A 13,917-nucleotide genomic window follows, 5' to 3' on the forward strand; every position below is an offset into this window, starting at 1 on the left:
ACATAGTAAAAAATTATTTAAATTAGGTGAACAATAAATGATAATATACATAATAGGGGGAGGAGAAAAATTAATAAAAAAAAAAAACAGATGGGAAAACAAAGGAAAAGTAAAGTATAAAATAATGGGATACAATGTGTGTAAGTGATTAAGAAACAAAATATACCAAATGAGCGGGGATAAAGAAAAGTGTAAAATATAATAGAAAATTAATTATAAAGTAATTAATATAAGTACACTTAAGAAGATAACACATGAATATAAATGAAACGGGAAGGATAGTGAATATAAAAATAATTAAAAAAAAAAAAAAAATGTGAGAATTTAGAAAAACAAGAATAAAAGATATGACAAGAAAATGGGCTTCTGAACTGCAGAAAAAAGTGAACAAAAGTATTATGAGGATTTTATTGTGTTCAAAATGTGTCGATTTGTAAGGGAGATGCAGTCTTTATCAACTTTATGATTGACGGAATTCTCAGTCAAATTTATGCAAATGGACTCTGAGATGAGACATTTGGTGTGGTTGGGGACAGTGGCAAGAATGGAAGGATTGTCGAAATTAAAAGAATGATTCAGGTTTAATGCGTGTTCTGATAATTTAGATGCAAGTGGATTAAAGGAGTTGATGGAAGTTTTGTGCTGGGAAATGCGGTTCTTAAGTTGGTTTTTAGTTTCGCCGATATAGAAGGAATTGCAGCATGGGGTTGAACAGGGTATCCGGTAAACCACATTGGAACGGTGTAAGAAAAGAATAGGGTCTTTCAATTTGGAAAAAAGATAGGAAATTTTATTGTGGGACTTCAAGCTTAGACGTAGGGTGGGAATAGTGGATCTTAAAGATTTTTGAATTTTCTTTTTTTTTTTTTTAATTATTTTTATATTCACTATCCTTCCCGTGTGATTTATATTCATGTATTTATCTTTTAATTTATATTCATGTGTTATCTTCTTAAGTGTACTTATATTACTTACTTTATTATTAATTTTCTATTATATTTTACACTTTTCTGTATCCCCGCTCATTTGGTATATTTTGTTTCTTAATCACTTACACACATTGCATCCCATTATTTTATACTTTACTTTTCCTTTGTTTTTCTATCTGTTTTTTTTAATCTTTTTTTTATCTATTTTTTTATTTATTTATTTATTTTTTTTTTATTAATTTTTCTCCTCCCCCTATTATGTATATTACCATTTATTGTTCACCTAATTTAAATACTTTTTTACTATGTTTACTTTACAAATTATTTTCGTTATTGTGGCATAACTGCCATCCCCACTCCTCCCAATACCAACTGTCACTTTGTTTTTGACTGCCGTCAAAACAGGTATGCATTCTGTCTCATCATTGATTTGTATTTTTTTTTTCTTTTTTCATCTCTTTATTTGTACTTTCTTTAATATTTCTTCTCTTATCTATCTGTTACTATTACCATTTTCATTTACTATTTACAACCTTTAATTTTTCTTATTATATCTTACTTTTCATTTTATACCCCTGTTATTTTACACTTATGTTTTTTCTTTTTGTAACTATAGTGTTTGTATCTTTTTTAACCCTGACGAAGCCCTGCAACGTGGGGCGAAACGTTGGCTCAATAAAATAGTATAATTATTTACTATTTGAGTTTTTTTTTACCTCACCCGGACCATATTCCATTCATCTATATACACGGTCAATCAATAATCTTCCAGTATGTAATTTATATTTGTCCAGTCACGGATTGATCAGTATGCTGTGTAATATAGCAACCTGATGTATTTGGGCAGCATGAATGAATAAAGTATTTCTTTCTCTCCCTCCGTATTACATATTGTCGCATTTTTTTTTATTTCAAAATGCAGTGATTGAAATTAGTTAGATCTTAGTTCTCATCAACACAACTTATGTAATTATTCTTTTTCAGGAGAACAGCATGGATAGCTCATGGGGTAAAAGAGATGACAACAGTTCATGGTTTTACAATTCAAGTTGGGACCATCGTAAATGAGAATTACATCTTACAATGAGAAATAACACAAGTCACTAGATGAAATGTTTAAAAATCAATCGATAGAAATAGTATGTTAAAATGAAACATACTTCAGTTAAAAACATTTTTAAAAATTAAAATGTCTGTTTTAAGTGTACATTTTAATCAAATGAAATGTAAAAGTGATCTTCAAATCTTAGACAGTAAAAGAAATGACTGTTTTGAACTAAGACCGACTTAATCTAAGAACAACTATTTGTATAATTAAAGTTAATAGAATGTAAATAAGTACAATTCAACTTACTGTCATTATAAAGTGCTTAAATGATGTACATTAATATGTATGCTGTGACATTTTATCCCTTACTTGTAAATATAAGATAGATTCTATATAGTATAAAATGAATCATACTACTTTAATGATGCATTAAATTAGAGGCAATAAAATGTTTCTGTGATTCAAAATTGGTCACATAACACATTAAATACTTTTAGAGGAATTAAATAACTTAAATAGAGTAAGTTTAATAATGTTCCACTGTACACATAGGGAATCAAAATATATGTAAATAGTCTAAATGACTGACAGAATATTACGCTATATAAACGATTGAATGCAAAAGTGGTATAAGTCAAAACTGGAGTATTGAAATATTTTATACTTTAGGAATTCTATAAAGTTTTTAATAATACAGAAATCTTTATTACAATTAGTCAGCCGCTAGCATATCCAACTATTTAAAAGAATTTAAGTTGATTTACTCATAATTAGTTGATTAATATACATTATTAATATATTATTTTTTTGTTTGAGAGCGAGTAATTTGAATTAAAACACAAATAGCTTTTGAACCTTGTCCCCGAACATTGTTTATTTTTCCCCAAGGTTTCGGACCCTGGGCCATTATCGTCTAGATTACACCTAGGATATTCATTTACTTATAATTTACTCACGCATAACACTATATTTCTACAAACATACTTTACAGTTGATTTGTCTAAGTTATCAAAAAAAATTTCTTCTTATCGTAGGCTAGTAAAAAATTTTTTTTAACAAAAATGCATTAAGTGAATTTTTAGCAGCATATTTGAACCCAGTATCTTGTGTGAAGGAAGTAGTTCTTCACCAACAACATTGGTGAAGATGTTATAGTCTTAAACAATTTTCATGATAAGATCTAGAAAATCTTTTGAAATATAAAATAAAATAAATGAATAAACAGAACAAAAGTATCATAGATCTAACATCTTCACAGATAGATTTTCAAACAGAACTGTTTGTCCATTTTCTTTGGAAGCTGTTAAAACTAAAAAAATACGACTGCAGACAGAACAAATGAATGATACTTGGGTGGTTTATGATTATTTAAAATAATGAATGAAGTAGTGAACCCGATGGCATATGTTATAAAAATTGATCATATAAAAAATATAGATGCGAGCCTCACCATAGGCATTGGATACAAAATGTCCATTTTTTGAAGAATCACCCATATGGTTATCTACCCTCTTTGACCAAGTACTTATACAGAGCAATTTATCATATTATTTTAGGAAAGCCCATAATTACTTTAAAAAATTAGGTTAATGATCTTTCAATGAAAAAAGGACTGATAAACACAACAGGTTCAGGAGAACTTAAATTTTAGAGTTAAGCAAATTTAGACCTTAATACTGAAAATTAAAAAAAAAAAAAAATATGCACTTGAACAAGAAACTAAAAATTAGAAAAAAAAATTTTTTTTTGTTCAATGAAAATGAAGTATGACAAGAAAAGAATACTTACACCACTTTTGCTTTCAACTGCTCATATTTCTATTTATAAGTTATGATTTTGCAACAAAATATAATAGATCAAGAACAGCTCAATGAAGTTTGATTCATTTTCATATTTTTGTTTTGTATTTACATTGTTTTTATCTATTAGAAAATTTAAATTGTATTAATTATTATATTCTGTAATTTCTTCTATTTGATATTTTGTACATATATGTAATCAATCACCTGAATGTATTAAAAAATGAAACAATGAATCATCCTACATGAAATACAAAACAGAGGATTTCTTGGTGAATATTCAATAGTGGCAATAAATCGGCCTATTACAGATGCTAAAAATAATATTTACCTTTTATATATAATTTGATTGCTATATATTTAACTGTTTTGTGTTTATGTATTTTATTAAATAATATGCAAATATTTGAAATTTAAAATATTATTTGAGATTCTTTGTAAACTGATGTTTATTTTATACCTTTTCTTTTCTTCCTTCTTGAAGTTAAATAATGGTGAAATTTATGTGGTTCTATGACATGGAAAAATAAGCCAATAATGCACACAATAGACAATTAAAAAATGAGTTAAAACACCTACAAATTTTTTTTTACTTCTTTCAGAAGTTTTGCTAGTATTCTTGAATATGCTAAACTCAAATCAAATATAATTAAATAAATTCATGAGGCACAATTTAAAAAAAACAATCCTTGAAAATCATTTTTTTTTTTCAATGCAGGATCAGTTATTGTCCATTTCTTTTCTGGAGTCCCAATAGAATTCCAATTATTCACCATTCATTGTTGTTGATGTCACAAATTTTGTATTTACAAAGATAGCAAGAGGTGATCTGCGTCCAGAGGCTTGTCATCAGTACAAAGTGGGTACTTTCGGGTGGGTTTGATTCCAATTCTAGATAATTGGGCATAGAGGTAATTATGTCCATTGAGAAATCGAAAATTCACAAGTCTTTTCTCATTGAATCCATAGAGAATACTTTTTTGAGGAGTCCTTTCCACCTTTTTCCTTCTGCCTTTTTTTTCTTTGTGATTTTATACATTCTTAAATTTTTACTTCTATTCAGCCTTTTGCTGGGGGAATAATACAGACTCTAACTCAGAGGAAATTAAGCGTTCATGATTCTTTTACTAGTTGGTCCATAAACAAGATAAATAAAGGTACGAATGATTCTCCCAAAACTGGCATTTTGAAAATAGGAATTTCGTCAAACGTTACTAATTTGGCAATTTTTCACTAAAAAATATTGCTTGGTAGATAAAAACTGAATATCATTCATAGAAGTTTTTTATTTCCTGAAAAGAAAATTAATGGCCCAAAGAAATGATAAATGTTGACATTTTCAAAAGATAAAGTTTATTTTTAATAATAGTTTTTCTTTTCTCTCAAATCAAAGAAAATTATATGAGTATTGAAAAAATCCAAAACCAAAAAAGAAACAGAAATAATCTCACAAACCTCATAATAAAATATGTAATATGCAATAATTATTCTAAGCCATGCCCAATTTCCAATACTAGGATCTCCTATTACATGGGTGCTGTGGCAATAGTTGTTATGACTCATTGTTTTGGTAAAAAATTCCACTCCTTTGCCCTGCATCTAATTTCTTTATCAACTTTTAAAAGATAGTAAGTATGAGTCTAGTAAGAAATTGAAACTTGCACAAATAAATGAGAACCATATTTTGGGACAGAGATAAAATAAGTTCTGGGTAACAAACATGTTACACTAAAGGACTTTCCTTTCTTTATCTAGAAAACTGGAACAAATATCATTTTGTAAAACCAAGCCTAAAAGTGTCCATTTTCTTTCGAAGCTGTTAAAACTATAAAATACAACTGCAGACGGAACAAATGAATGATAATTGAGTGGTTTATGATTATTTAAAATAATGAATAAAGTAGTGAACCCGATGGCATATGTTATAAAAATTGATCAGATAAAAAAATATAGATGCCAGCCTCACCATAAGCATTGGATACAAAATGTCCATTTTTTGGAGAATCACCCATACCTCTTTGACTAAGTACTTATACAGAGCAATTTATCAGACTATTTTAGGAAAGCCCATAACTGCTTAAAAAAATTAAGTTAATATGTTAGGAAACATAATCGTGAAATTAAAGGTTACACCAGGTGGTGATATGCTTAGTATCCAAGGTTTTTACTCTGACCTAATGAAGGCCCATGTATTCACTTCAAGAGGCTGGATATTACCTCAGAAGTGCCTCTCGACCCAAGTCAGTTCACAGCAGAAATAAAAGATAACTATTTTTTTTCTTATAAGTCTCAACTCGGAGCCTAGGAATTATCAGTCTAGTACAATACCCACTGAGTTACTAAACTATGTTTAATGAGATAAACAGATAAGAAAATAAAAACAGAACTTGTTTTACTGAAGCCATGAATACCTATACACAAAGGGAACTAGGAAAGATCTGCTATCTGAGTGATAGGGACATGTGAGGAGGGACAGAGTTTCTGCAAGAATAAACCAGTCCCAGCTAGCGTAGTAGCAGGTTGAATCACTAGGGTAGGGTCATTTTCCTTCTAACTGTGCTAGTGAAAGGTGTCGAAGATCTCATCCTGGTCTAAATCCTGGTGATTACGGAGCGATTTAACACTACAAAGTTGCAAATGGGTTCTGTATGGATCAATGTTCGGAAGAAACGCTGCCTGGACAATCCTCTTCAACCAACTGTCCATATGGTACAATGATATTCAGATTATGTTGCAAGAGGAAAGTTTGATCTTGAGGACGCTCTGAGGTCAGGTCATCCAGCTTCATGAAGAAAACATTAATTTAGGAAGTTGTTTAACTTATTCACACAAATTAAGCAATATGTTAACATACAATTTCTCATTTATTGTAATACCTTACAGTTGGATGCTAGCTAATATGTTAGAGTCGACAAATGGTAGGGATAATTCAGATTCATAATTGTATAAACATTTTTTAAGATTTCAGTATGATCTATAAGAACTAAAACTTTATGCACCTCCAACTATCTGTCTTCAAGACCTTGAGCTGTATTAATAGAGTTTTAAAATAAAATGAACTATGCCACAATAAAACAGGGAATATGTATAAGATAACAGCTAACTAAATATTGATATCACTGAAGGGCAAAAAGTTCTATCACATGGGAAAAAGTACTTATACCACCATTTAACATAAAGCTGTATTTTTTTTTTGATAACTTTTATATTTATATTTTGATGACCCCCTACCTGGTCATTTCTGACATATGGGAGGGAGGGGGAGGGTAAAGGAGTTATACTAGCCTATACTTCCTCAGCTACTAACGGTCCCTTTCATTGAAGACCTATACAGCCGCAGAGTGGAAATGTCAAGATTTATTTCTCAGGGCTGCCATGAAACAAATATTGACTGACCCATATAGGAATCGAATCCAGAACATACTGGAACCAGGCATTCTTGGACCCTTGGCCCAACATCATGTCCTCTGAGGCTTTTATTGAAAAAGTAAAAAAAAATAATATTTTTGTCATTTTTAAAACTAATAAATCATAGCATAAATTGAAAAGAAAAAAAAAGCAGAATGTCATAAATAATTTATTTATTTTCCAATTTTATATATATTTCTAGTGAGCAAATAATGCTTTAAGAGTAACCATTAATAAAGATGCTGATGTAAACAAATATTATGAAGATAAACTTAACAACACATTAAAATAATAAAAATAGGTAATGTAAATTTTTTAAAAATCATATATTTAAAACTATATACATGGATAAAAGTTAAAATGTCAGGTATTTTGTATATCTTCAGCCTCCATCTGCAAACAAACAATTAAAATATTTAATAGTAGTTCAAATATTTAATAAATATAAAAGTGAACTGTGAAATTAAAACAAACATACTTTATTAGGATAATCAGGTGGCTTCTCTAGAAGATACTCAGGAGCTACTGGTATATTAAGAATATCAGGTAGCATAAATGGTTTTAGCCATGTAACCAATGGTGATCTGGTATGAACATAGCAACCTTCTCTGTGGTAAAATAAAATACCATCAACTTTGGGAGTATTCCCAGCAAAGATAGGGTGAACCAACATTTTCTGAAATAAAGTTCAATCATGATTAATAAGCCAAGATATTTATTTTTTTTTTAAAGGTATAAGAAATGACAATTTATTTATCATACTGAATAATGAATAACTAAAAGTTAGGAAATATCAATTTTATCTGTAACAAATTTCTTTACTACAATGACTTAAATTACTAAGGATTAAAAATAGAAGAACTCTAAAGTTTAATAATGCAATGAACAAGATAATACCAATTATATTGGTAGAATAATAAAGCAGCAGCAATATATAATTTCTAATAAGCAGCAATATCAGCTATTTAAAGCTTTGTGGACTGTTATATGTAATATGTTGAAATCTATCTCTTTCTCCTTATATCTATTACCACCATTCCTTTACAAGTTAGTTTTCTCCGTATTAATTTAAAGATCCCTAAGATCATATTTACTAAATGTATTATGTAATATACAGTTGTAAATTTCAATAAAGATATTAAAAAAAAAAATTAAAGATCTATTTATTTTATTGATATTAATAACTATTGACATTAGTATCAATCACATATTTTCTTTAGTTTGATAATTTTCACATTTTTACAAAACAATATCAGATCAAAGTCATGGACAAGCACTCATATTTTAGAGAATGAAGAAGAAAAAGTTGATATTTCATTGTGCTCTACAAATACCAATCTGAATGCTATGAGTTGTTCTCATAGATACCAGGCCACTAAAAACTTCCAGGAAGATAATTTCTTGATGGGATAGATACTATATTATATAAATCTAAAATAATATATGTTTTAATTAAATAAGTTATAATTTTACTTCTGCCAGTTGAGAATAAGGAAAATGGTCCAGAGTAACAAATTTAAATTTATTGGTTGTACATTGGTCTTTTATCTGTGGGACATCCTCAGATATTTTAGTAGCCATCCAGTAAAACCTCATTTCAGCCTGCAAACATAATAAAAAAGTTAAAAATACCTCCAGGGCCCTGTTTCATAATAAAGTACAAACTAATACTATTAGTCTTGTAGATTTATCTTACTTCAATTACAGAGACTTGTACAATAGTAACTTGTACTTTAGTATTTTTTAATTTTTGTAATATCACTAATAGTCACCCCAATCATGAAAAAAATAAGTATTAGTATTATTACCACACTAGTTTCTACACTTGTACTGTGAGCTAATACTATTAGCTTTCATTATGAAACAGGGCCCAGGTATATGAAATACAAAATAGCCATCATAATAAAAGTTGTTAACTTCTTTCAAATTTAGGGTCACTCTTTCCTCAATATAATGAATTAAAATAATAATGGAAATTTCAAGTTTAGATATTTATACAGTAAGAGCCTTAAAAATGTTCAATAAAAATCATGCAAAAGTGGGTAGCCAAAATCCAACATAATGTTTCAAAATAAAATTGATGTTATATCCTTCAACTTAGGAGTCGCACAGAGCAGAAGGTCATATCTAGAGACAGTAGCAAGGTAGCCGAGAGAAACAAAATCCCGCAACACACATCAGGTAAAAGGTAGCACTCTAATTTTGAATGGCAATCTAAATTAAATAATAGTTAAGTCTGGTAATTAACAAATTAAAACCCATTATTCTCAATTGAATTCATTGTATAAACCAATATTAATTCATAGTCAATATCTTTTGTCCATAAGCTCTCATCTATAAAATATACCTCATTTGTAAATATTCGCAATAAACTCAGCGTGATCTCAACTTGATTTGATGATTTAAAAACCCTGCATACCATCTGATTACTATAGCTTAGTAAATTGGTGAGCCCAATACTTTTGGAAAAGATACTCAATGATAAAGTATACACAATCATATTTAGTATACCATAGCAGGGGAGTCTGTGGTATCTAGCTTCTAATTTTGAGACATATATAATTCATTTCCAACAAGAGTAGGCCTATTCCCTTAAGGAACCGATAGAAACATATAATAAAAATAGATAATAAAAATACATAAATATATAATAACTACAGTTTCTGAAACCCTCATCAGCCAAAGAACCATAGTGAGCCAGTAACATAAACTTAGTAATTGGAACTGCATTGGGATTTGTTGAAAATTAATTTTTTTTTTTTAAATTCAGATGCATAAACTATCATGCCTTTTAGAGCTCGCTGATGTTAGAATACCAAAAGAAATAGTTCTTAGAATTTTCACTCTAATTAGAAATAATAAAATGGATGAAATATTAAAACTAGGAACGGTAGACAATATCTGGGACACCTTTCCTAATATTATGTATAATATATTATTGTATAATAACAGAAGATATACAAGAAACTATTGTGTCAGTTTGATTTCTTGACTTTTTCCTCTCTAAAGTAAAATTCCCTGTTCCACCTAAATAAAGAAGCAAGAATGATAAGTTAGACAAAACTTTGACTATTTCTGGTTTTCCTTTTTTCCTAATGGATACTTGTCTCCACTGGACTATTTTAAATGTCCTGCCTGATAGTCTACAAAATTAGACCCTTTTGCAATGGATGCCGATAACCAAATTTTCTATAAGAGATGAATTTATCCCTCAGACAAGTACTTACAAAATGTAGAAAAACATATTTAGTGGTTTGATGTTTTGATATAAAAACAAACATAAATTTAGATTTAGAAATTATTCTTTTTTTCATTTTTAAAACCTAAAGCCACAAAACAATCATCATCATCACAGGCACTAACCCAGTACAGATCTTGTGCTAGGGTGTGGCAAGCTGTCCTTTCCAGAAATTTCTATCACACCATCATCACATCAAAGAGATTATTTTTCTATTTAGTATTTCCAGTTTAGTAAGGCATTTATTCCTAAGAGAGAAATGGAAATATTCTTATAGGATTATATAATCATCAATGAAGCAATGAAAATTTGTTCTTAAATCACTAGTTTTCTTGGAAATTTTCTTTCCTCTCATCACCTTTTACATTAAAAATCAATATGTGTCAGCTATATTTGTTATTTCAACTTAGCTAACAAGGGAACTAGGTAAATTTCTTACAGTAAAACAAGAAGTGAAGATAGTAAATTTCAATTTAAAAAAATTAAAAATTGTATTAATAAACTTCAATCAGTCAAATTAATGAACTTACTTGTTTTGAAATGTGAATTTTTTTAATAAACACTTCTATACCCCTTCTCATTGGATGGATCAGTCAGACCCTATAGTTATTTACTGTATAGAGGTTTCACTTTAGTAACATTAACTAAGAGATGCTATTAAAAGAGCTGAGATGCTATTTCATGAGATGCTATTTCATGAAAGAAAAATGTTAAATTGAAAATAATTGCAACAATAATTTAGTGTTAAGCAATAAAATATGTATTATAAACATAAAATAAAATGTGGAAGCTGTGATTTATCCAAATTTATGATAATTTAAACCAAATAGAATTAATGAATTTGACAGATAATTAATATTACTAAAGACTTGGACCAATTACGCATCTTTTGAATTCCACTTGTATCAGAAATAAGCCAATCCTAAGGTGAGATAGGAACCAATTGCATCAAAAGCAGTCTGTACTACAGTACAGAAAAGTACTAGAATGTCTGGATTGTTATTGTTGTTGATTATACACTGCCACAGTATGTCTTTGATAAATATAAGAAGCTTAAGAAACTAACTAATCCAAAATTCATTTATACATACTTCTAAACCAACAGTTTCTATGGACCACTGTAAGATATCTAAGATGTAAAATGTTGAATTGGAAAAATCAAATATAGTATCTAACATGGTCTTGCCTCTGTTTGCAAGTTTTGAACCACCTGGTAACCATGAAGGAAAAGAAGAAAAAATGCTTGCACCATTCCTGCCGTAAGCTGATGTTCTTCCCTGAAAAAAAAAAAATATATTTAAAAACAGTAGTTGTATCACTGATGTTCATATATGTTTTCAAATCAAGTAATGTACCTCAAGCTGTGATAACTTGTTAATAAAAAAAAAAATCTTTATACCATTTAAAAAAAAAATCAGTGTTATAGAGGCATCTCAAAAGAATTCTTGAATTAGTAAGTACTAAATAGGTGTCCTACATGGTAATAACCTACTGTACCCTGGTTGTGACAAAATGTCAATAAAAAAATAGATTGGTTTTTAAAATTTTAATATTTTGAAAAACAAACTGTTGAATTTTTTGGATTTATGAGGTATCATAGCTTAAGTAAAGAAATACTATATATAATCGTATTGATGATGCTATGTTTTGTGAATGCTGGGTTGAAAAAATAATTTAGCTTAGTTAAATATATATCTAAAGTACTAGTAACAAGCCATTTACAACACAGAAGTATACATATTTTTTTAAGACACTTGGTGTAGCTACCAGATGGATAGCTTGACAGGCATGTCAGTCGGATCACAGGTACTGAGATAAAGTCTTAGCATAGAGAAACAAGGCAAATGAAGGAATGAAAGTATCAAAGAGCTATTGAAGGTGCTTCCATTGAAGATAATTATGAAAAACAGACAACGTAAATGGTTAGGATATAAATTGCCGAATCCATTGTTAAATGGATAAAGAGAGAGAACTCAGGATAACAATGGAAGTTGGACCTACAGGTAAAAGACCACATGGCCACAAAATGAACACATCTAACCATCATTAAGAGAAAAGTTTGGCTTGTTAATTTTTCCCTTAACTATTAAAAATTAAATTTTGTATACTACGGTTGAGCATAGTAGATATTACATCAGTAATATCAGATATTAACATCTGCCTGCTGAAAATGGTGTCAGCAGACTGAATTCTCTAAACATGTATCATGTTTTTTTCTATAACCAAATTAAAAAGTAAACAGGAAAGCCCATTATTTAGTCTATCTCCTCCAGTTTAACTTTGAATCAAGTTTATCATGCTCTATACTATGGGAACACAGTATATAATAATATAAATAACATTAGCAATATATAATATCACATCATATTAACTTTCAAATAATATTGACTTACTTTTGCTGCAATCACAAGAGCTCTTTTTCCTTCAGGACATATCGTACAGAGCCAATTCTGATTTATATCGTCAGGGATAGCTATCAGCCATTCCGAAAGCATAAGATAACCTTTATACTCACTATAGTACAATTTCTATAAAACAAAAAAAAAATTTATGAAGCCATGATGATTTAACACTGAAACAGTTAGAGTTTTAAGTGAGATGATTTTGACTTTATTAAATTAGTTAAATTAATCTTGTTTAATAATTAAAAAAACTATTTAGTACATATCTCATTGCAAAGTTTGATGAATAACTTTATTTTCATGAAAGACATAATATTATAGATGATGAAGAGGAACTTACATTAAATTAGGTTTTATAGAAAAACAAAACAGTTGCACCAACAGAGAAACAATGTATTGAAACTCATAACTTGAAAAAATTAATGAGGTAATATACACAGCTGATGACTATAAATACTGATAACTCTATAAAATCAATATTTCAAACCTATTCCATTGTGTTAATAATAAATAAAAGGCTAAGGTAACCCAAAGGTGAGATGATGATACCACAAATTGCTCTCTCCACGCAAACCGAAATCCTAAAATTTGATCTACTCCTTAGATAACACTTCATTAACATTTTAGGGAAATGATTGTTACTAAACTTAACAACCTTACACTTCCATCTTATTTGCCAGAATGTTATCAGCACCTGAATTATATTTACTGGATACAGTTCACACTATTCAGCATTGTGCAGCCTTCTGAACTCTCTAGTTAGCTTATCATACTTTATCTTCAAAAACCTTAAGGCACTATTCCTTCCTTAATGTAAAAGACCACGTATCGTATATAAAAAAAAACAGTAGGAAGGATAATAGTTTAATAAATTCTATCTCATCTTATACCTGCTCTTATTACCGATTTAGAATTTATTTATCGAGACGATATTTTTAGTATTTCTGAAGAAGACAGGGAGCTTTCTCGTATGCGCACCTGTAACATTATTTCCAATCACCTCCAACAACCTCCACCACGTTCTTCCATTCTTTCTCCCTTATTTTTTAAAGACCTTTCTTACACCCGCTCCTTTATCAAATCTAACGACCAA

General features: G+C 29.2%; 2 protein-coding genes across 2 annotated transcripts in view; one reads left to right on the plus strand and one right to left on the minus strand.

The window, feature by feature from the left end:
• Nucleotides 1–4,218, plus strand: part of LOC106692609 (homeobox protein OTX2) — a gene marked incomplete at its 5' end in the record, with an annotated part of 35,348 nt that extends 31,130 nt beyond the window's left edge. The window contains 1 exon segment of the mRNA XM_067053161.1: nucleotides 1,914–4,218. Coding sequence (XP_066909262.1) covers nucleotides 1,914–1,997 — 84 coding nt within the window.
• Nucleotides 4,219–7,340: 3,122 nt separating this feature from the next.
• Snup (snurportin-1) overlaps nucleotides 7,341–13,917 on the minus strand; it is an 11,669-nt gene continuing 5,092 nt past the window's right edge. The window contains exons 3-7 of the mRNA XM_067053149.1: nucleotides 12,816–12,950; nucleotides 11,514–11,699; nucleotides 8,658–8,786; nucleotides 7,663–7,860; nucleotides 7,341–7,577 (exon numbers count right to left, since the gene is read on the minus strand). Coding sequence (XP_066909250.1) covers nucleotides 7,548–7,577; nucleotides 7,663–7,860; nucleotides 8,658–8,786; nucleotides 11,514–11,699; nucleotides 12,816–12,950 — 678 coding nt within the window. The 3' untranslated portion in view covers nucleotides 7,341–7,547. The remainder of the gene's footprint in view (nucleotides 7,578–7,662; nucleotides 7,861–8,657; nucleotides 8,787–11,513; nucleotides 11,700–12,815; nucleotides 12,951–13,917) is intronic.

Source organism: Halyomorpha halys, unplaced genomic scaffold, assembly GCF_000696795.3.
Source record: "Halyomorpha halys isolate HHAL.00 unplaced genomic scaffold, Hhal_1.1 Scaffold64.1, whole genome shotgun sequence".
In the NCBI taxonomy this organism is placed as follows: domain Eukaryota; kingdom Metazoa; phylum Arthropoda; class Insecta; order Hemiptera; family Pentatomidae; genus Halyomorpha; species Halyomorpha halys.